The 24,857-nt window shown below is 39.0% G+C and overlaps 1 protein-coding gene across 1 annotated transcript in view; it reads left to right on the top strand.

The window, feature by feature from the left end:
- Positions 1-24,857, top strand: part of PRTFDC1 (phosphoribosyl transferase domain containing 1) — a 141,719-nt gene that overhangs the window by 12,643 nt on the left and 104,219 nt on the right. Inside the window, 4 exon segments of the mRNA XM_006903793.1 lie at positions 3,698-3,770; positions 3,773-3,794; positions 12,543-12,613; positions 12,616-12,725. Of these exon segments, the coding sequence (XP_006903855.1) occupies positions 3,698-3,770; positions 3,773-3,794; positions 12,543-12,613; positions 12,616-12,725 (276 nt within the window).

Raw genomic sequence — 24,857 nt, 5'->3', positions numbered from 1 at the left:
TAAATTTAAAAAAAAAAAAAAGACCCACCCACTGGAGGGTCAGCTGTGCTCTGACTCATAGCCTTCGAGTTTGAGTTCTGGTGCTTCCAGGAGCATTCTGGGTATTAAGAGTACAACAATGAAAAGATAATTTCAGCCGGAAGGAGCTGACACTCCAGTAGGAAGATAAGAGATAAAACACCAAACATACCACCCATATCATATGAGGTTGCAACCTATGCTATGAGTAAATGTATAGCTGAGTAAGAGAATTGCAGAAAGGAAATAGAGTAGGGTGTGGTGTTTTACTTAGGTAGTCAGGGAAGGCTTTCTGGGAGGAGCTTACACTTGAGTGGAGGCTTGAAGGAAATGAAGGGCAAGCTATGTGCCTGGCTGGGGAAAAGTATAGCAAAAGAAATAATAAGTGCAGTTTTCTTGAGATGGGACCATGCGTGGCACAGCAAGGAACAGTGAGGCCAGTGGATGAAGCAGAGGACAAGAGTGCCTGGGTAAGAGAGGGAGAGGGAAGTCCTTGTTGGTCATGGTGAGGACTCTATTCTCTGAGTGAGGTGGGAAGCCCTTGACAAAAATCGAGCAGAAGCCATGATGTTATGTTACACTTTTAAAAGGTCTTTCCAGATCCCATCTGAAGACAAAGTTGTAAGAAGGGAGACAAGCTTAGCAGGAACTGTTGAAATCCTTGGGAGTCCTGGTAGTATAGTATATCATGTGTCAGGCAGTTAACTGAAAGGTCAGTGGTTTGAATCCACCAGGCTTTATGTGGTAGAAAGATGGTCAGTTTCCTCCTATGAAAACTTATAGCCTTGGAAATCAGGGGAAGGAGACTCTGAGCTGGAAGTGACTGAATTGTACTCCTGAGAGAAATTGTACAAGCTTGAGGGAATTCACTGTAGGATTTGCTAAGAAAGGAGTCAGCAGCTCCAAGGTTTTGTTGTGAGCAACTAAAAGAATGAGGGTAAGGGCACAGGATGTAAGACAGACTCCTAGACAGAACATAGGATTGGAAATGATTCTGCCTGTACAGAAAACCAATCTGAGCATTAACGGGGAGGATTTATGAAGTTGGGCTATAATATTAGCATGGGTCTGTACTATGGAAGGCCTGAAGGAAGGGCAACTAAGGTGCTCTTCAGAGGCAAGGATGGTGAAACTCCATTTCACATACTGAGGCTGTGTTGTTCAGAAGGACTATTCCCCATAAACAGACATCATGCTGGGAAATATGGAGGGTCAAAGAAAGAGGGAAACCTTCAATAAGTGATTGTAACAGTAAGCTTGAACACATCAAAGTTGGTGTAGGATAGGGCAAGGCACAGATCTGTCAGTCAGAGTTGCCATGGTAACAACAACAACAAAAGGTTAAAGTTGGACAGAGAAGTCTGATGAAAACGTGCAGGAGTGAGTGAAGGACAGGATCCTGCCATATAGCCAAATGAGGTTTGAATGTGTAACATTTTCATTTTCACTTCCTTTTTTGAAAGTAATAAATAGTAACTCTTCATTCACTTTCACTTTTCTCCTACTTCTTTGCAGCTGCTGTTGTTGTTGTTAAGTGCCATCAAGTCATAGAAGACTCATAGTGACCCTAAGAACAAAAGCTCTGAACACTTGTATAACTTTTGTTGTTTCTCCATGTTCATGGAGTTTCTGGAAGCAAGCCATTTCGGAAGTGGATGCCACTCCTGCTTCCAAGCTTGCTTTAACCAAGAAGCTCCACCAACACTGTTCACCATGGGTAACCATTATTGCATTTGGAGTATCAGTGTCACAGTGTTTAACATCACAGCAAACACAAGTTACCTCTGTGCAGCAATGCGCAGAGCAATGCTATACTATCCACTTAGAAGAATGTTTGACAAAAAACACTTTAAACAGGCCCAAAGGCCTCAGGCCGGAGGTCCTAATGGGCTTTTAAATAGGAGGCCTTATAATATCATCACATTTTTGTACATCCAATACTAAGCAAAGAAGTTTGCTACCGGTTGTTGTTGTTTGTTGTTATGTGCTGTCAAGTCGCTTGTGACTCATAGCGACCCTATGTACAACAGCCCTAAACTCTGCTCTGTCTTGTGCCCAATCACACTGTCTCCGATACACCCATCCCGATTACCCCAGTCATTGAATCAATCCACCTCATAGAGGGCCTTCCCCTCCTGTGCTGTCTCTCCACCTTCCCAAGCATGATGTCCCTCTCCAAGGACCAGTCCCTCCTTAGAACATGTCCAAAGTAAGTTAGAGCCTCAGAATCCTTGCCTCCAAGGAGCCTCCTGGTTTAACCCTTTCAGGATGAATCTGTTTGTTTTCCTAGCAGTCCATGGTACCCTCAATACTCTTCTCCAGCACCACAACTCAAAGGCATCAATTTTCCTTCTATTCTCCTTAGTCATTGTCCAATTCTCTGATGCATAACAAGTGATAGCAAAGACCATGGCCTGTGTCAGGCACACCTTAGTCTCCAGAGAGATACCATTGCTCTTCAGTACTTTGGAGAGGTCCCTAACAGCAGACTTTCCCATGGCAATACACCTTTTAATTTTCTGGCTACTGGTGCAGAGAGTGTTGACTGTGGAGCTAAACAAACTAAAGCTGTGAACAATCTCAGTCTTTTCACCATCCCTCCTGATGCTGCCAATTAGTCCAGTGGTGAGAATCTTTGTCTTCTTGACACTGAGCCTCAATCCATATTGGAGGCTGCAGTCCTTGACCCTCTGCAGCAAGTGCTTCAGGTCCTCCTCAGTTTCAGCAAGCAGGGCTGTGTCATCTGCATAACGCAGATTGTTGATAGATCTTCCACCAATCTTGACCCTACATTTCTCCTCATAGAACTGAGCCTCCCAGATAATCTGTTCTGCTACAGGTTGTCTCCATGCTACCGGTTAGTCTACTCTAAATAGATATCACTTTCCCAATAAAGCTGGTTTATATGCATCCCTTGGCACATCCTTCTAAAATGTCTACTTCCTGGGAAAAGAGTATTCTGACATTTTTGAGAGCACTCAGAAGTGTCTGCATATTCTAATTCCAGGAAAAATCTAATTTCAATTGGTAGTCATTACCAGGTAAATGGGGATATTTACCACTAAAGTAAATGAGTATTACATGTAATGTGCTATAAAAAAGTATTATAAGGAAACTATTATAAATTAATTACAAATCTCATATTCGTGCTAGTATTTCTAATTTATGTATGGATTAAGTATTCATATGCACTCTTACAGAGTAGTTGCTGAGTGATATCAAGTGAATGTTGTTGGGGTAAGTGTTCAATTGCTAGTCAGAAGGTTGGCGCTTTGAATGCACTCGCAGGCCTCTTGGAAGTCAGGCCTAAAGATCTGCTTCCAGAAGGTGAAAAATATGGAACAATTTTATTCTGTACACATGGGGCTATTGAGTCTGACTTGACTCCCTGGAAACTAATATCAACAGTCTAAAAGACCATACTATCAGATTAATTATAAGTCCTAGAGTTAATTATATAGGAGTGTAAAATTTGCAGCTGCTTTCACATTGTGTGATGCCAATAGTTAGAAATGGAGGACTCTGTTCTTCACTGCAACATGAGAACTTTTATCAAGTTGCATCAGCAATGTTTAAGCCTTCGGATCATTTTTTTCCCCTGTCTTTCCTTTTGTATATGTGCTAGTTTAAAATGAATTTGCAGTGAAAAATACCATAACAAAAATAATCTGATTTACAGATTATGGATGACTGGCCAGGATAGGACTTGAATTTATTTACATACCCACAGCACTATTATGAAGATTTGGATTATGTCATGGGATCATTGTGGACAGGTAAGTGATATTTGATCTTGGGCTAGGATGGTCTTTGAATAATGTAATATACTTTAGTACCCTACTCTTGTACAGAGAAATTTTTATGGATATGTGGATTTGAAATAAAAATGGACTTCTGCTTTAACTGAACTGCTTGCCTGGGCATTTGATCAAGGGCAGTGGTATGAAGGCTGGACACTGTTGGTGGAAGTGTAAAATGGTATAGAAACAGCACCATCATTTCAACAGTATGCTGTACAAACTGGTGACGAAGAGGGTTAGGTAAGCATTACTTCTCACTCAAGAACCTTTGGCTCACACTTTCAACTGACCCTTAAGTTTCCATCAGGGAGAGTCAAGATTATTATCTTTACCTTTATATAAGACACTTACCTAAAACTGACTTCTATTGCACCTATTATTCCTTTTAGACCAAGTACAGTAATTTGTGACACATGGGCTAATATGCATACCTACGTTTTCCAGCAAGTGGTAATATTAGGAAGATTTACAGCTTAAAATTATCTGCAAAGTACTATTTCTAGAATTCTATTTCTAGTCCATTCTGACTTATCTACACAGATATCCTTCCTAGTGATGCAATATCTATTCTCTGATGCTAACTGAAATGTCAGCACTTCAAACTAATAAACTGTTCCACAGTAGAAAGATGTCTGCCTCTGTAAAGATTACAGCTTTGGAAATCCTTGGAGGCAGCTGCTCTGTTATAAAGGGTAGCTAGAAATTGGAAACAGGGCTTTGAACCAGTTCAAAACAATTCAGTCATGTCCAACTGGACACAAAGACAGTTCTATATCTTTTGATTTTTTAACCCAAATATGAACCATATGAAGAAGAATGTGATATCAGGATTGGAGGAAGACTTATCAACAATCTGCATTATGCAGATGACACAAACTCACTTGCAAAAATGTGAAGACTCGAAGCACTTAATGATGAAGATCCAAACTTCAACTTTCAATATGAATTGCCCCCATTATCAAGAAACAGAAATCTTCACCATTGGACAAAAGGTATCTTTATGATAAATGGAGAAAAAAGATAAAAGTTGTCAATAATCTTATTTTACCTGCCACAGTCAACACCCATGGAAACAGCAGTCAAAAAATCAAAAGACAAAAAAAAAATCAAAAGACATATTGCATTGGGAAAATCTGCTGGCAAGGACGTCTTTAAGGTACTAGGATGTCAGCTTGAAGAATAATATGCTCCTGATCCAAGCCATGGGAGTTTTGATTGCTTCATGTGCACGCGAAAAGTTAAACAATGAAAAATAAGAAAGCCTGAAGAAGAACTGATGCTTTTGAATTGTGGTGTTGGCAAAAGATATTGAATATACCACAGACTACCAAAGGAACAAACAAATCCATCCCGGATGAAGTTGTAGTCTATGTGCTCCTTAGAGGCAAGGATGGTAAAACTTCATCTCCTAGACTTTATGCATGTTATCAGGAGGGACTAGTCTCTGGAGAAAGACATCATGCTTAGTAGAGGGTCAGTGAAAAGGGGAAAGCACACAATGAGATGTATTGACATGATGCTGTAACAGTGGGCTTAAATACAGTCAAGATATGAAAAAGATTCACAGTAGAGATTGTGAGGATGGTGCAAGACTGAACAAGGTTTTCTTCTGTTGAACACAGCATTGCTATGAGTTGGAGCTGACTCGAAGGCATTTAATAGCATAGCGTTGGAATTTATAACGCATGCCCCTTTAATTAAACTGTCTCAATTCATATTGAAAGTTGTAGTTTGGATCTTCATCATTAAGTGCTTCGAGTCTTCACATTCAGCCAGTTGCTGTTTGCCATCAAATTGGGACCAATCCATAGCTGAGCCTCCAGTGAATGGTTAGAGACACTAGATTGTGCAGGAGGAGATTACCAAGCCTTCTGCCATGAAACATCTGTTAGATTTGAGCAGCATGCCTTCGGGATTGCACTGCAGGTTCTTAGGATCTTACACTAGGTCACCAGAGTTCCCTAACGTAGCCTGAGTACCCCTTAAATGTGATGGCCAAGTAAATGTCTCTAGGGCACTTTTAAAACTTGGATTCTTCCATCTGCTAAGTAAGAATATAGAAGGAGTAGTCCAGGCTTTTGTGTGTAAGCAAAGAAAGAAGTAGGGAAAATATTTTGCAAAGTAAAACTATTTTTCCAAGAGGGACATGGAACATTAGCCCATAACTCATGGAACAGGAGAATTGTTTAGGCCTATAAAGATTTAAATAAATAGTCTCATGTTTATTCACAAAGGAAGGTGCACAATTCTGAGAATAGTCTATATAGGAGGAATTATGACAAATAAGTGTGTGCCTAATTGATGCTTCAAGATGGATGCTGTTGCAGAGGCTTCTGGACTGAGACATTACTTGTTATGGGAGGACAGGTAAAGGTTCCAAAGAGAGGTGACCTGACAGAGTGCAGAAATTATCGAACAATATCATTAATAGCACATGCAAACAAGATTCTGCTGAAAACCATCAAAAAATGACTGGAACAGAACATCGACAGAGAACTGCCAGATGTGCAAGCTGGGTTTAAAAAAGGCCGTGGAACTAGGGATATTATAGCTAATATCAGATGGATCTTGGCTGAAAACAGAGAGTACCAGAGGAATGTCTGTTTCATTGATTATGTAAAGGCATTTGACTGTGTGGATCACAACAAATATGGCTATCTCTGAGAAGAATGGGAATCCCAGAACACTTGATTGTGCTTATGTGAAACCTATACTTTGACCAGGAGGCAGCCTTCAAAACAGAGCAAGGAAACACTGCATGGATCAAAATTGGGAAAGATGTACGCCAGGGATGTGTCCTGTCTCCATACCTTTTCAATCTACATGCGGAATAGATTATCCAGGAGGCTGAGCTATATGAAAAGAAATGTGGTATCAGGATTGGAGGAAAACTCATCAACAATCTGATTATACAGATGACACAACCCTGCTTGCTGAAACTGAGGAGGACCTGAAGTATTTCCTGCAAAGGTAAAGGGCTGCAGCCTTAAATATGGACTGAAGCTCAACATCAAGAAAACAAAGACTCTCACCACTGAACCGAATGGCATCATGATAGATGATGAAGAGATTGAGATTGTTAACAGCTTCGGTTTGCTTGGTTCCACAAACAACATTCTTGGTACCAGCAGCCAGGAAATTAAAAGATGGATTGCAATGGGAAAGTCTGCTGTCAGAGACTGCTCCAAACTAGTGCAGAGCAGCGATGTCAGTTTGGGGATTAAGGTGAGCCTGATTCAGGCCATGGTCTTTGCAATTACTTGCTATGTTTCAGAAAGCTGGACAATAACTAGGGATGATAGAAGGAGAATTGATGCCTTTGAGCAGTAGTGCTAGAGAAGAGTATTGAATATAACATGGACAGCTAGGAGAACACGTTCATCTTGGAGAAGGTTAAACCAGGCTGCTCCTTGGAGGTGAGGATTCTGAAGCTTTGTCTGACCTACTTTGGACATGTTGCAAGGCGGAACCAGTCCTTGGAGAGGGATGTCATGCTTGGGAGGGTAGAGGGACAGCACAAGAGAGGAAGACCCCAAACGAGATAGATTGATTCAGTGACTAAGGTAATGGGGGTAGGTGTGCCAGGGACAATAAGATTGGCACAGGATGGAGCCGTGTATAAGACTGTTGTACATAGGGTTGCTATGAGTCACAGGTGACTTGACAGCACAGAAGAACAACAAAAAAACCAATAACAACAACAACAACAACAGACATTAGTAGTCATTATGGATGCCAATTTGAGTCCTGTTCCACCAGAATGTTCTCTGGAACTTAAAAAGACTTCTCTTCAATTGGGAACAGACTCATAGCTGACCCTCTAGTGGGTTTTTGGTGGGCTAGAAATCACACTGAGCAGATTGTTCATCTTTCTCCTGAGGCACTGCTGGTGAATTCAGACCTCCAGAGAGGCACCACCTTTGAGTTAATAGTACAACTCCCTATGGCCTATGTCAGAGGAAGGCCACAGAGCAGTCAGAGGGCGGTGAACAGTGCATATTTAAGGAGTCAACTGAAGCAGGTTCTGGAGGGAAAGTAACTTAATGGAACTAAGTGGTTATTGCAGTGGGGTCTGGGCATGTTTTATTAGGGGAAAACATCTGCCTTGTAGTTTTCTGACCTTAACACCAGATATCCTCCCTGAGATCCCTCTCTAGCTGTCTTTGTAATTTCTTGCACAAGGGTAAGATATTTAAATCTTCTCATTTATAAAGAAAACAAAGGTGTTTGTAGGCCTGGGATTTTTTTCCCCCTCTCAAACCTAGGATCACAGAGATTCTTCAAGACTCAGATGTCAGGATGGACAGTCACTGAGGTGAAGGAGATGATAGAGGCTTTGGACTCCTCATTGCAATCATTTTCTTCAACCACAGCACTACTGCCTCAATATTTTTTTTTCCTCTCTCATATTCTTCTAAGATTTAACTTTATAAAATAGATCCTCAGCCAAAGGAAAGTTTGAAACACACTTGATGGTCACTATTCCAAGGTTACTGTCTTTCCATTAGTACTTGTGCTGCAAGCAAAAGGAAACATCATTCTAACACCCCAAAACTAAGATTTTCCATTTGCTGAGCCTTGGCTATTTCTTGTTCTCTCAAATTATAATACATTATGAAAATAAGGCCTAGTGTTTGGTTTCTTATGGCTTAAGAAAACTTTCCAATGGAATAAAAATTCTGACAAATTCTGATCACTGAGAGAATAAGAAGACTCCTTAAACTTGGGAAAGTTGACATTTCCCGATTACTAATTTTTCCTGTTGGCAGGAAATATTAGCATATTAAAGATATGGAGATTTCTGCCCCTCCCCTGCTAAAAAATTCAATTTTGTGAATGAGTAAGGGTGACAGAAGAAAAATTAATGCCTTTCTATTGTGGTGCTAGAGAAAAGAACTGACTATCCTACAGGCTGCCAAGAGAACTAGAAAGAAGTGCAATCATGTTGCTCCTTAGAGGCAAGGATGATGAAGCCTTGGGCATGTTCTCAGGAGGAGTCATCCTTTGGGAAAAAGATATCATGATGGGAAAGGTGGAGGGTCAGAGAAAGAGGAAGACCCTCAATGAGATGAACTGACAGCATGACCCATAGTGGGCTCGCACGCACAGCAGATGATGTGGAAGGTGTACGACAAGGCAAGGTTCAACCCTGTTGTTTACAGGGTCATAGCTGACTGTATGGACCCTAATAACAATCCTCCCAAAAAGGAAAAAAAAATTGTACAATTTGGGGGAAAGGGTAAGGCATTAGACAACTCAATTCACCTCTTAATAACTACCCAAAGAGTTTTCCTTTGATACCAATATGATAACTCTTGGTTTAAAGAAGTTCTATCTTTTCTTATTAGAATATTATGACTTATACTTCTTTATATAATATATGAGAGGTTACCCTAAGCTAGTGCCATATAATTGGAATCACCTTTTGAAATTGTTAAAATGCATATTTCTGGGCAGCAGGATTTATTGACATGAAGCAAATAGAAAAAAAACTAATTAATTTTATACCAAATTCTAGTGCAAAGCTACCATACCCTGTACAACTCTTGACAGCCTCATTCACACAGAGTTCCATGTAACTTGTGCCGATTGGAACAATACTCGGGGGGCACCTTTTTACATTGGTAATGTACTACCTTTGTTAAAGATAAGACAAGTGTTACTTTTTTATTCCTTTCTGCACAAAATCTGTCTTGGAGTAAGGATAACCAGAATGCTCCTTAGACTTGAAAATGTTGAAACTTGGTTTATTGTACTGAGAGCATATTATTCAGAGGGGCCAATCCCTGCAGTATGATGTCATACTTAGTCAAACAGGGAGTCTTTGAGAAAGAGGAAGACCCTCAACAAGATGGATTGACACAGTGGGTGCAACAATGAACTTAAGCACAGCAGAGACCATAAGGACAGTCAAGAATCAGACAGGGTTTCAATCTATTGTGTATAGATAGGGTCATTCTGAGTTGAGGGCCAACTCAACAGTACCCAACAATAGCAATACAGGTAAGAATTTCAATATATGAGATTTTTAGAAAAACGGAACTGTTGGAGCATATTGGAAAGGAAGGGAGGGCCTCTGGCCAGGACAGATCACCTAAGCGCCAAATAAGTGCAAGCCTCCCAATGGTCTTTACTATGGGGTAGAGAACGCTCCCCTGTGTTTGGCTGTACTGACTTGAGAAAACTCGCCACCTGGGAAGATGGCTGCTGTATCTGTTGAGCTGGGAGTGGTCCACATGAGGCTGACGTTCTCCTAACCAATCTGCATGTCCCACGTCTGTAAGCCCACCCTATCCTGTTTTCCTGTTTACCTGGTCGTATATAAGTGTGCTGCAGTCCCAAATAAAATTGGGCTGAATTGACTCTCTGATCCTTTTCTGGAATGGTGTATCTCCATTGAGCTTACCCCCATCAGGGTGTCACTGTTAAGTTGCCAGCAAACAGATAGTGACACAGAACCATGTATATTAACAAGAAAATGAAGCATAACATACTTTTTGGAACAAGAAGATATTTACATAAGGAGTTGTTGTTGTTGTTGCTGCTGCTGTGTTCCACGGAGTTGAAATCGACCCATAGTTGACCCTCCAGCAGGTTGTGCCATCAGGATTGCAGTGTAGCTTCTTGCCAGTAGGCCACCCACGCTCCCTAAGTATACCTAATCATATGTTGTTTATATCTTTAAATAATTTTCATTCAATTAGGGTTCATAGTTTTGCTAGTTCACAGGTAAAATCTGGAATACAATTATTCTCACTTATTGTCATTTGAGTCAGAACTGACTCATTGCTGGAGTAATCAGAGGCTATAAATCACATGGAGGAGAACAGACATATTTCTTCCTCAGTGCACCTAGTGTAGTCAAACCACCTACTTTTGGGTTGGCATAGCAACTCTTTACTCACTCTAAATTCTGTAGTAATTATAATGGCACATGAAATGGTCATTGTGTATCTCAAAAAATGACTGAGGTTTCTAAAATGGTTTTCATGGTGCATATTGCTAAGAAAATGATTCATTTGAATTGTTTTAAATTTTTTATCTTACACTGGGAGACCATCTTTCCAAAATAAACAGGAAGGATCTTTTGTGAAAAACAATGTATTCAAACTTTGTAAAGAAATCAGAATAAAATAGAAATTTCTTTTTAAACATTTTATTTTCATTTTTGTTGTTGTTGCACATTTGCTTTCCCCTCTTCTCACCTCTCTCCTAACCTTCCCTGCAATGTACCCCTTGTTCCAGATTGTTGTCATACATATAATGCGTAATATAATCATAACCTTTGGGATAGTTCTTGCCTTCATCTGATCTAATGCAGTGCTCATTATCTATCTACACTTTCCCATTCTCTTTTCCAGCCTCCCCATGCCTGTCCTACTTTATAACAATGGTGTTGTGTCCTTTTGTAACTGAGATATTAACTCAGCATAATGTCCTCCAGGCTCCCCCATGTTGTGTCATGTTTTATTAGTTTATTGTTTTTCAATGCTGTGTAATATTCTATTGTGTGAATCTTTATGTAGCTTTTTGTTTGTTTGTTTGTTTAGGCATACCTCAGGCACTTGACATACAGAGGCACAAATTTATAGGCTTTTTTTTTTTTTACATATTAAATTTTAGTTAAAATGTTAATACATATACGTATATACATAGTGATTGTATGTATGTACAAATACATTTATACACATAAATATACATACACACATACTTTATGAATGTAATAAAGAGTTTATACCAAAATATTAATGGTGGTTATACTGAAGATTTGTCACCTGGATTTAATTAACTGTAGCTGGAAGTCTCTTATTTAAATCAATCAGGAGCTGGTGGGTGGACTTTTGTATTTAAAAGTTGTTCAGCAGGCCTAAGGGCCTAGTGTTGTCTTTTCTTTTTTAAAAAATTACTATTAATTTTAATGAAAGTTTACAGAGACTGAGGATTTCCATTCATTCATTGCTGCACTTTTCTCCCTGCCCACCCTCTACCCCCAATTTGCTCTTCTCTGAAAAGTAAAAGAAAATTCTTTCATTCTTATACAATCCCTCTCCTCAAGTCTACTCCACTATACAGGGTTTATTTTAAACTTTCAAAATTCACAAGTGTTATCTTTTGAAGTTAACTTGACTTTTCCTCCAAGACCTCAAAACCAAACCCATTGCTGAGAGTTGATTCTGATTGATAACAACTTCTTAGGACAGGGTAGCTCTGCCTCCTTGGGTTTCTGAGGCTGTAACCTTTAGAAAAGCAGACTGCCACCTCTTTCTCCCACTCAACAGCTGGTCGGTCTGAACTTCCAACCTTCCAGCACTCTCATAATCTTGGAAGGTGGGTGAGTCAACTCCCTATTTCCTTTCCCTCTCCTATAAAATGAACATAATATCACAAAGTACCATCGTAACATTGTTCAGGTTAACAAGCAGGCTCTGTAGTGATAAAATAAGACCATTCATGATCCTGAAAGTTATATTTTACCCCATTGTCTTTGTTGTGACATAAAGGAACAAGTATATACCAGAGATAATGTGGTGGTCAGGAGTCGCTTTTGAACACTCTCTTTGTCCAACCTCAGAAAAGCCTATCTGTAGGCTTCTGTCTCCCAAGTTCTTTTCCACATTTGCCTTCACATCTACTATGTATACTGTGTCATTCGTTGTTTCCTGAAAGGAGCAAATATACAAATAGTTGTGCTTTAATCTATCTTTTGACCTTTGTGTCTTTCAGAATTGAGCAGCTGGCTAAAGATATTATTAAAGACATAGGGAACTGTGACATTCTGGTCCTGTGTGTGCTTAAGCTGGATACGAATTTTGTGCTCACCTTGTAGAGCACCTCAAGAACATCAGCCAAAATTCAGATGGATTTGTCTCTATGAAGGTTGATTTCATCAGACTAAAAAGCTACATGGTAAGTTACTATATGTTCCATTTCAATTTGAAGATACTTAGAATTAGCACTATTACAGAATAGCAAGGCTCTAATAATGTTTTGAGAATGAAAGTCTAAATGTTCCATTTTATTTTATAAGAATATGGCAATGTATCCTTCAAGTATTGTTCTTTGAGGTAAAGGAAGGGAAAGATAATCCCCATTTTCACACATAAGAAAAAACATTTCAGGAATGATTCATACTTTCTTTTATGGTTATGTAGCTGAGGCTGAGCAGTTATTTCCTGGTGCCTAGCCCCATAAATGAGTGTCGTCAGTGGTAAGAAAGTCCAGTGAACGCTGCATTGTTTCTGTCCTGGATACCACTGTTGGCCCTGAACGCCTGTAGGAGGTAGTCCAGCCTGAAGATGACATGTAATACTTGGGTGGTCCCCAGTCATAACGCAGAAGTGGAGAAGATGTCTGTAGAGATTATGAGTTACCTAGTTGCATGAGACAAGATTCAGACACTCCCAACAGAATATTCAGCCATCAGTCTCTGATGAACTTTCTGTGGCCACCATTTAGTGTAATTGAGGGGGATTCTTTTCCAAAGAAGAGCCCTCACAGCACAGTAGTTAAACTACAAAGCTGCAGACAGATTAGTAGTCCAAACCCACTGGCCGCTCCGTAGGAGAAATGACTTGGCAATCTGTTCCTGTGAAGCCTTGGAAATCACAGGGAGTGAGTCTCCTCTGTCCTAGAAGGTTGTTGAGTTGAAATTAACTGATGGCATACAACAATAACACCAACATCCTCAAAAGGCATGAAACACTGGTGATTCAATGGTAGAACTCTCCCTCCCCATGAAGGAAAAGCAGGTCCCTGGACAATACACCTACCTCATACATTGCCATCAAGGGTCTGTCAGTAGAGACTGCATTTTGCTGTGATACTGAGTAGGTTTCTGTGAAGCTTCCAGACTAAGATGGACTATGAAGAAAGGTCTGGTGATCCACTTTTGAAAGTCAGCCAATGAAAACCCTATGGATCTGATCCCTAGCCCATCATCATTATTATCCAGTTGGAACACACTCATAGATGACCTTCTTAGTGGCTCTCTGAGGCTGTAAATCACAGTTGAGGAGATTATCTATCTTTCTCCCATAGAGGTGGTGATAGATTAGAACCACCAGAGATGTGAGGACTTTGGGTCAACAATGCAATGTGCCCTGTAGAAAACCCACTAGAGCTCCCCTAGGTGAAGTAAGTTAATCTTAAGGAACAAATATATGAGCTCATTTATAAAAAATAATAATAGGCAAATGTATAGAAATTAGCATTTATTAGTGATTACCATAGTAGGGGGGAAAGGGTATAGGAAAGTCATTATTTAGGAAGCAGTGGACTTTTGCTCATAATAATAAGAAAATTGTCAATGATAGAGAATGGTGATACAACATGATTAATGTAATTGATATAATTAAATTGTATACCTGAAAAATCATGAACCACAAAGGTTATTTTATATACATATGTGGTTTTGTAACAACAACTAAAAACATTTAAGAATGTAAAAAATATAAATTGGCAAATGTTTCCTTTTCATCTACTTTCTAGCAAGTCTGTATAGAATTTCTAATTTCTAATTGATATTGGAATTCCATCTTTATGCTATTGTGAATAATGCAGCAATAAACATGGATGTGCATATATCTATTTGAGTGACAGCTATGATTTCTTTAAGGTATATTTTTAGCATTGGAATTGGTGGGTCAAGTGGCATTTCTATTTTCAACTTTTTGAGAAAGCACCATACTGCCTTCCATAGTGGTTGCACCATTTTTTACTCCCACTCGCAGTTAATATGGGTTCCAATCTCTCCACAGCCTTGCTAGTATTTTCTGCCTGCTCTGTTGAATTTTGCTGTTGTTACTGAAGTGAGATGACATCTCACAGCTATTTTGATTTACATCTCTCTGAGAGATAGGAATTTTTGAACATTTCTTCATGTGTTTGTTTGCCACTTGAATGTTTTCTTTGGTGAAGTGTCTATTCATATCCTGCACCTATTTTGCTTTTGGGTTGTTTTGTTTTGGTTTTTTTTGTTTGTTTGTTTGTTTTGCTTTTGGGTTGTTTACCTTTTTCTTGTTGAGGTGCTGGAGTATTTAATAAATTTTAGATTTGAATCCCTTATCAGACATGTCATTACCATTTTTTTCCCCAGTGTGTGGCTTTTCTTTTTACCCTGTTGGAGAAGTTTTTTGATCTACATAGGGGTTTGATTCTTAGAAGGTCCCATTCATCTATTTTATTCTCTCCTGGTTGTAGATATTTCAAGATGCTTGGAAGACATTTCATACTGTTGATTAGGGCTTCTAGAGTTCTTTCAAGCTTTTCTCTGATGAGGTTCGCAGTCTTTGCTTTTATTCCTACTCCCTGATGGACTTTGAGTTGGTTGTTGTGTATGGTGTAAGGTGTAGATTTTACTTGAGTTTCTACAGATAGGTTTCCAGTTTTGCCAACACCATTTGTTAAAGAGGTTTTTTATTTCCCCACTTACCTGATTTTTGTCTCCGTGACAAAGATCAGTTGACCATATATAGATGAGTTGATTTCTGGATTTTCAATTCTATTCCATTCATCTGTGAGTCTGTCACTGTACCAGTACCACTCTGTGTTGACCACCACAGCTAGGTAGTAGGATTTGAGGTGCATGAGTGATATTCCTCTTGCCTTGCTTCTCATTTTCAGGAATACTTTACTTATTTGAGGTCTCTTTCCATTCTAGATGAAATTGTAAATTGCCTTTTCCATCTTGTTGAATGGAATTGGTATCTGTATTGGGATTGCATTGAACTTTCAGATTGCCTTTGGTAGAACTATAATTTTCACAATATTAAGTCTTCCTTTCTATGAGTATGATATATTCTTCCATTTCTCCAGGTTTCTTTTTGTTTCTTCCAATAATGTTTTATCATTTTCTTTAACTAGGTCTTTTCATGTTTCTAGTTAGATTTACTCCCAAGTATTTAATCTTCTAGTTAGCCATTATGATGGGTATTGGTTTTTCTCAACTCCATTCTGTATTTGTTTTGTCACTGTAGAGAAATCCAATTTCTTTTTTTATGTTGATTTTATATCCTGCCACTTTGCTGAATTGGTCAACTATATCCAGTAGTTTTCTCCCTGAGTGTTTAGGATTTTCTAAGTATGCTATCCTATCATCTGCATATAGCGATAGTTTTACCTCCTGCTTGCCAAATTGGTTACCTCTTATTTCCTTCTTTTGTCTTATTACTATCATTAAGACTTCCAACACAATATTGAATAGGAGAGGTGATAATGGGTATCCTTGACTAGTTTCTCTTCTCAAAAGAACTGCCTTTAATCTTTCTCCATTGAGAATGATGTTGGTTCTTGGTTTTTTTACAATGTTGAGGAAATTCCCCTCTATTTCTATTTTGTTGAGTATTTTGAATCAGGAAAATGTGTGGCATTTTGTCAAAAGCCTTTTCTGCATCAGTTGATAATATCATGTGGTTCTTGTTCTTTGTGTTGTTATTGTGATAAATCACATTGGTTATTTTTCTAATATTGAGCCATCCTTACATATCTGTGATGAATCCTATTTGGCCATGGTGAATTATTTTTGTATGTACTGTTGGATTCCTTGGTCCAGCAGTGAGAATCTTTGTCTTCTTGATATTGAGCCTCAATCCATATTCAAGGCTGCAGTCCTTGACCCTCTGCAACAAGCACTTCAGGTTCTCCTCAGTTTCAGCAAGCAGGGTTGTGTCATCTGCATAACACATATTGTTAATAGATCTTCCACCAATCCTGATGCCACAATTCTCCTCATAGAGCCCAGCCTCCCTGATAATTTGTTCTGCATACAGTTTGAAAAGGTATGGAAATAGGACACATCCCTATCCCATCGGTGTACACCCTTCCCAATTTTGAACCATACAGTGTTTTCTTGCTCTGTTCTGATGACTGCCTCTTGATCCAAGTATAGGTTTTATATTAGCACAATCAAGTGTTCTGGGATTCCCATTCTTCTCAGAGTCAGCCACAGTTTGTTATGATCCACACAGTCAAACACCTTTGCACCATCAGTGAAACACAGATAGACATTCTTCTGGCACTCCCTACTTTCAGCTAAGATCCAGCTTTAACTACAATAGCTCTATACCATGACCCCTTCTAAACCCAGCCTGGACTTCTGGCAGTTTTCTGCTGATGTGCTGTTCCAGCAGATTCTTGCTTGCGTGTGAAATCAGTGATACTGTTCTATATAGTTTCCAAACTCTGCTGGGTCACCCTTCTTTGGAATGGGAACAAATATAGATCTCTTCCAGTCAGTTAGCCAAGTGGTTGTTCTCCAGATTTCTTGGCACAACTTAGTGAGCACATCCAGGGCAGCATCTGTTATCTGAAATACATCAATTGGTATACCATCTATTCCTGGGGCCTTATTTTTTGCTATTTCCTTCAAAGCAGCTTGAACTTCTTCTTTCACCATAGGCTCTTGCTCATATGTTGTTTCATTAATTCTTCTGTGTCTGCCAATTCCTTTCAATACAGTGACTCAGTATAGTCTTTCCATCTTCTTTTGGATCATTTAATATTGCATCTAAAGCATCCTTGATTATAGCAACCCAAGGTTTAAATTTGTTCTTCAGTTCTTTGAGCTTATTAGCAGCATCAGGATGAATGATGAAAAGATTGAGATTGTTCACAGCTTTAGTTTGCTTGGCTCCACAGTCAACACTCTTGGCACAAGCAGCCACAAAATTAAAAGACGTATTGCGATGGGAAAGTCTGCTGTTAGGGACCTCTCCAGAGTACTGAAGAGCAGTGGTGTCACTGGAGACTAAGGTGCATCTGATACAGGCCATGGTCTTTGCAATCACTTGTTATGCATCAGAGAGGTGGACAATGACCAAGGAGGATAGAAGGAGAATTGATCCCTTTGAGCTGTGGTGCTGGAGAAAAGTACTGAATATCTCATGGACTACTAAGAAATAGAACAGGTTTGTCCTGGAGAGGGTTAAACCAGGCTGATCCTGAGAGGCAAGAATTCTGAAGCTTCATTTGATATACTTTGGACATGTTGCAAGGAGGGACCAGTCCTTGGAGAGGGACGTCATGCTTGGGAGGGTAGAGGGACAGTGCAGGAGAGGAAGACCCTCTATGAGGTGGATTGATTCAGTGACTGGGGTAATCGGGGTGGGTGTGTCAGAGACGGTGCAACTGGCACAGAGCAGAACAGGGTTTAGGGATGTTGTACATAGGGTCTCTACGAGTCGCAAGCAACTCGACAGCACATAACAACAACAACCACAACTGTTGGATTCTGGTAACCAGGATGTTATTGGGGATTTTTGCATCTATGTTCATAAGCGATATTGGACTATAGTTTTTTATTCTGGTAGTTTCTTAACCTGACTTGACATCAAGTATATGTTTGCTTCATAGAATGAAGCAAATGGGAGTAATTTCTTTTTTAGATGCAATACAATTCAGGCTTTTTGTTTCTTTTGTGTGAGCTCTGATAACTTGTGTTTTTGAAAGAATATTTTTCTTTTATTTAAATTTTCAAATTTATGGGCATAAAATGTTTATAATTTTTAAAAAATACATTGAAGCTCAACATCAAGAAAACAAAGATTCTCACCACTGGGCCAATTGGCAGCATTAGTATGGATGGTAAGAGATTGAGATGTTTAACAGTTTTAGTTTACTTGGTTCCACAGTCAACACTCTTGGTAACAGCAGCCAGGAAATCAGGTGACGAATTGCATTGGGAGAGTCAGCTGTGAGGGATCTTTCAAGAGTACTGAAGAGCAACGACGTTAGTATGGAGACTAAGATCCAGGCAATGGTCTTTGCAATTTTGTGCTATGCATCAGAGAGTTGGACAGTGAATAGGTATGATAGAAAGAGAACTGATGCTTTTGAGCTGTGGTGCTGGAGAAGAGTGTTGAATATACCATGGACTGCTAGGAGAACAAACAGGTTTGTCCTGAAGAGGGTGAAGCCAGAATGCTCCTTGGAGTCAAGGATTCTGAAGCTTCTTCTGACATACTTTGGGGATGTTGCAAGGAGGGACTGGTCCTTGGAGAGGGACATCATGCTTGAGAGAGTGGAGGGACAGCACAGGAGAGGAAGACCCTTAATGAGATTGATTGATTCTGTGAGTGGAGTGGTGGGAATGAGTGTGTTTGAGACAGCGATGTTGGCACAGGATAGAATGGCATTTAGGGCTCTTGTGCATAGGGTCGCTATGAGTCACAAGTGACTCAATGGCACATAACAACAACTATAACTGCTAAGAGAGGAAGACCCTTGATGAGATGGATTGATTCATGGTAATGTGGGTAGATGTGTCAGAAACAATAAGATTGGCACAGGATAGAGCTGGGTTTAGGGCTGTTGTACATAGGGTCACTATGAGTTGCAGGTAACTCAACAGCACATAACAACATCTTTTTAATATCTCTAGAGTCTATAATAATGTCTGCTCTTTAATTTTTTTATATTATGAGATCAAATACCTTTAAACATTTTCCCCACCAGTGTAGCTAGAGGTTTTATAGTTTTGATATTTTGAAAAATTCGTTTTGTTTTCCTTGATTTTCTCTTTTGTCTTTCTGTTTTCAGTTTTATTGATGTATGGTCTTATTTTTATTATTTCATTCCTTCTACTTGCTTGAAAGAATGAAGTAATAAAAGCAGGAGTGGCATCCACTTCCTAAACAACATGTCTCTGGAAACTTAGGAACTTTGATAAATGATGATAGTTATAGAAAGGCTTCAGTCCTTTTGTTCATAGGGTCGCTATGAGTTGTGCTCAACTCGATGGCAATCGACAACAACAACTACTACTTGCTTAGATTTCATTTAAATTCTCTTCCTACTTTCTTAAAATTAAAGTTTAGTAGATTTGAGATTATCACTCCCACCAATATAACTATGTTATGCTATAATTTTTTTTCTTGTAAGACTTATTTGCTGTACAGAGGTAACTCATGGTTGCTGTCATGCTGAACACTGTGATATGGATGTGTCAAATGTGATAATAGTTACCCATGGTGGACAGTGTTTGATGGTGGAGCTCCCTGATTAAGACAAGCTTGGAAGCAGGACTAGCATCCATTTCTGAAATAATTTGCCTCCAGAAACCCTATGAACTTGGAGAAATGATGAAAGTTATACAAGTGTTCAGGCCTTTTGTTCATAGGGTCACTATGAGTCGTCTATGACTCAACGACACTTAACAACAACAACAAGGCTTATTTAGCTGAATTCTATAATTTTTATATATGCTGTTTCCATTTCCTTCAAAAAACCTATTTTCTTATTTTCCTTGTGATTTTCTCTTTCACTCATGAGTTATTTTGTGTTGTGCTTTTTCCCAACTACTTGGGTCTTTTCCAGGTTTTCTTTTAAAAAAAAATAACTTCTAGTGTGATCTTATTCTTATAGAAACTATATTTTGTGTTATTTCCATTAGTTTAAATTTGTTTTATAACACAGATGAATCAATGTTGGTGAAAATTAACAATGCTTTAATTCTCATCACATTAAACAATACAACTACCTCTGTATTATTGAAAATACTATGGGCTGCAAAAGAGAAAGAAAATCTCTATTGGAAAAGTGTAACCAGGGTAGTACTTACAAGCAAGGATGGAGAAATTTCATCATCCTTTAAGTATGTTGTCAGGAGGGTCTAGTCCTTGGAAAAGAACATCATAATGAGAAAGGTGAGGGCCAGAGAAAGCAGAGAGGACCCACAACGAGGCAGACTAACACCATGACTTCAACAATGAGCTTGAACACAGAAGTTGTTGCTGTTGCTGTTGATGTGTGTCAGTGAAAATGGTACAGGATTAGGAAGACTTAGATCTTCTGTACATAGAGTTGCTATGAGTTGGAATTGACTTGGTGACATCTAACGACATCCTTCTTCTTATGTTTTCATGCTTTTCAATTGTCTATTTCTCTAAACAACATTATATTTTTTATCTTTTCCCCCAAGAGACACACATTCACATTCTAATATGTGTATATCTTGCTAGCTCAGGTTTATTTGACACGTCATTAAAAACCTGTGAAAGCTGTGTGAGGTAGAAATCTATCAGAGACTGAAAATACAAATATTTTCCACTAAAATGAGTGATAGAAAAATGAAAGACTGTAACTATCAATGATAGATACCTTTGAAGCCTGGAAAAACAAAACTGTTGAATTCCAAGTCTCTTAGCCTTTATTCTTGGTCAGAATAAACATTTCTGAAGCTGTGATACCCTTTTGATCTTGATTACTGCATCTGGACAGTTTATTGAGGAATTATGGTAGAATTACAATGAACAAGGAAAGTAATAAAGGTCATTAATTATTTGCCATCTTCATCCAGTCTCACATCCTGTTTAGCTTTTGCCCCATAATCTCAAGTCTCTTAGGACACAGGGTCAATGCAGTTTCTCTCCTTCTTACCAACTGTCCCCCGACCCCTTATTTGTCATCAAGGTGGCCAAGATCATCACCTGAGAGATAACTTCCAAAGAAAGTCTACATGCTTACTCGGTACAAGCTTTGCCATAAATATTAGAAGTGGATGGAAAAATCCTGTACATAGTCTAGGATATAATTTGTAACTGTTGTCTGATCATAGTACGTAAGCAGTCCTCATCCAGAAATTTATTAGTTGCTGTGTCAGGTTGGACTTGAACTGGTCTTCCCTTTATATGCTTGAAATCTTGCAACATTACTGGAGGCACAGACCAATAAAGAAATTACACTAATAAACATTGCCAAATAAGGAGAAGCAGACTAGCTTATTTTCCTCTGCAGGCATTTGGTGCTCCTGCATAACTCCCAATCTAATCATAGGGAGCAGACAGCTCAAAAACATCTCACCTGAAACAATAGCCACTAAAGAATTCTGTTTATTCCTTTACAAGTTTCCAAGGAGCAGAGTATGTCACTACTCTGTGTGCTGTTTGTACTGACAACAGCGTTGCATGGATTTTACTCTCTCTCATACTTTCTTGCCCTGAAATTAATTTTAAATCTACTTCTTGATGAAAGCTGAGGTTCCCCAGTGGTGATGTTTCTCCATGTCCCAGGCATCAAAAACATTTATAAACAATTACAGTAGCTCATCTCCAGAAGGGAGTCTCAGTTGTCAAAACCCTCCAGCCAATTTATTGAGAGATGGCTGGATCCAAATGGAACTATCTCTTTTAAAAGACAAAATAGTTCAAAGGTGAACTTTTTCATCCTCTCTTTCACCTATAATAAAAGTAATTCTGGATCTTGTACCCAGATTTTGCTTGGAGTCTGGACCTTTTATGAAGTATTTCCTCATATGACTTGTGTTATTCAAGTTATGGATCATAGTTCATTTCACTTTAAAAAAATAACTTTATCTGCTTTTTTCCTTCTTCATCTCTTCATGCTCATGTTCCTTGGAGCACCTGCTAGCTGAGGGTGTATAGAGTGAGCAGCTGTGCTGTTTGGCTGCTTCTGAAAAATGTGTCAAAACCAGAAAGATGTTTCTCAGACTTAGCCTCTCTGTCTAAAATCTGAGCTAGAAAACACCTTATTGGAATAAAGAGAGAAGACTGTGAATTCCTTTGATGTCACAGGTGTAAACATGGAAACTGATTTGTCAGCCTTGATACCTATTAATCTTTATTCTGGCTTCTAGGTCATTACTATGTGTGTCCTTGTCTAAATTTGTCCTGAGCGTATAAGTACTCTGGACCAGGTCTTCCCCGTCTCTCAAGGCTTCAACATAAGCTTTGTGAATTTCATCTTTGCTCTGGTAGCCTAGTGGGTAAAGAGTTGTATTGCTGATACAGAGATGGCACTCTCTTTGTCCGTTTGAATCCACCAGCAGTTCCACAGGAGAAAGACGGACAGTCTCCTCTTGTGTGATTTAGAACCTCAGAAAACCTGCTGGAATGTCTGCTGTGAGGCAGCTCTAATTCCACAGCAGTCACTTTGACTTTTGACCACCTACAAAACAATTGTCAGCAGCCAGCAGAAAAATAAATAACATGAAATGTAAGAAGAAAGACAGTGGCCTTACCTAATTTGAAACTTTATGAGAAAGAACAAACGATGCTTTTGTGAGGGAGCTCTCTGGTGATGTTGCATTGCTAGCCCCAGTGAGGTGCTTCCTCTGGCAGTTTGATTTCACTAGAGGCTCTAAGGGAGAAAGTTGGGCAATCTTCTACCATGCAATTTACAGCCTCAAGAAACCTTCATGAGAGTCAGCTATGAGACTATGGCAATAAGAAAGAGAGAGAACTATATGTCTTTCTCTAAGCCTTTTAGTGGCTATTTTTCATATCTTTTCATATATCAACAAAATGTGTGCTATTACATAGAATATACCATGAACTACAAAGAGAATGAACAGGTTTATCCTTGAGAAGGTTAAACCAGGCTGCTCCTTGGAGACAAGGATTCTGAAGCTTCATTTGATATACTTTGGACATGTTGCAAGGAGTGACCAGTCCTTGGAGAGGGACGTCATGCTTGGGAAGGTGAAGGGACTGTGCAGGAGAGGGAGACCCTTGAGGAGATGGATCGATTCAATGAATGGGGTAATGGGGGTAGGTGTGTCAGAGACAATAAGTTGGCTCAGGTTAGAGCAGGGTTCAGAGCTGGTGTACATAGGGTCTCTGAGTCACAGGCGACTCAATGGCACCACCACCACCAACAGCAACAACATAGTGTTTATTTTGTTTATTTTATATAAGAATTTATTCAACTGTTAGACCTAATTTTTCAGTCTATTCTTGTGCAAGGATACACTACATTTCATCAACACCTGTTTGTATCCTGTTATTACATTACACATTTGAAAAGCATATTCTTTTTCTCAAAAAAGAATGTATGCTTATGATTTAACAAAACAGAGAATTTTACTATGGCAGTTCTATGGGATGTACAATTTGAAAACTTTCCTGCTACAACCACCTAAAAATGCCAAATGAAATATCATATAAAATTTTTTTTCAGTGCTTGAACACAGAACAAAATAAAGGATATCCAAAGGGCCAAAAAGAAGAGGCTGAGAATCAGAGCAGAAGCAACTAGGGCTTTGGAGAAGTAGAGATGGAAGAAGAATATCAGTCTCTGTAATAAATCTAGTTTTATTATCTGAAAAGAGAAATACATGATAAAGCCTTGTTGTTATGTTATTATGTGCAGTAAAGTTGGAACTGACTCATGTCTGACCCTCAAGCAGCTGTTTAGGGGCTGAAAATCACACAGAAGATCTCCCATCTTTCTCCCACGGAGCAACTGGTAGATTCAAACTACCTTCTTGCCTTTGGGTTAACAGCACAACTTCTTAACCACTAAGCCACCAGAGCTTCCTGATAAAGGGTGTTGGAATAAGACTTGCACATACATAAAGTTAATGTTTTCAAAGATATATGTTTCCCCCTTGGTGAAGGAGTATCTTGGGAGGAAAAAAATTACATTTTAATAATTAAGCAGGAGAAGATAAAATAGATGAATGGGACCTTCTAAGAATCAAATCACTATGGACATCCAAAAGCTTCTCCAACAAGGTAAAAAGAGAAGCCATAAACCAGGAAAAAGTATTTGTTAATGACATATCAGATAAGGGACTTATATCTAGAATTTATAAAATACTTGAGCACTACAACAAGATAAAGGTAAATAACCCAATTGAAAAAATGGACACAGGATATGAACAGACACTTCACCAAAGAAGACATTCAGATGGCTAACAAGCACATGAAGAAATGTTCAAAATCCCTAGCTCTAAAAGAGTTGCAAATGAAAACAACTATGAGAGAACATCTCACCCCAGTCAAAATAGCAAAATTTAACAGAGCAGCAAGCAACAAATGCTGGAGAGGTTGTGGAGAAACTCAAAGCCTAATTCACTGTTGATGGAAGTGTAAAATGGTGCAACCACTGTGGAAGGTGGTATGGCACTACCTCAAAAAGTTGCAAATAGAGATACCATTTGACCCAGCATTCCACTACTGAGAATATACCCCAAAGAGACCATAATTGACACTCAAGCAGATATATGCACACCCATGTTTATCGAGGCTTTGTTCACAATAGCAGAGTTGGAAACAACCTAAGTGCCCATCAACAAACGAATGA

The sequence above is a fragment of the Elephantulus edwardii genome, unplaced genomic scaffold, assembly GCF_000299155.1.
Source record: "Elephantulus edwardii isolate Elephantulus edwardi_28Jun2011 unplaced genomic scaffold, EleEdw1.0 scaffold00054, whole genome shotgun sequence".
NCBI classification, from domain to species: domain Eukaryota; kingdom Metazoa; phylum Chordata; class Mammalia; order Macroscelidea; family Macroscelididae; genus Elephantulus; species Elephantulus edwardii.
This window is presented reverse-complemented; position numbering and strand designations above follow the sequence as displayed.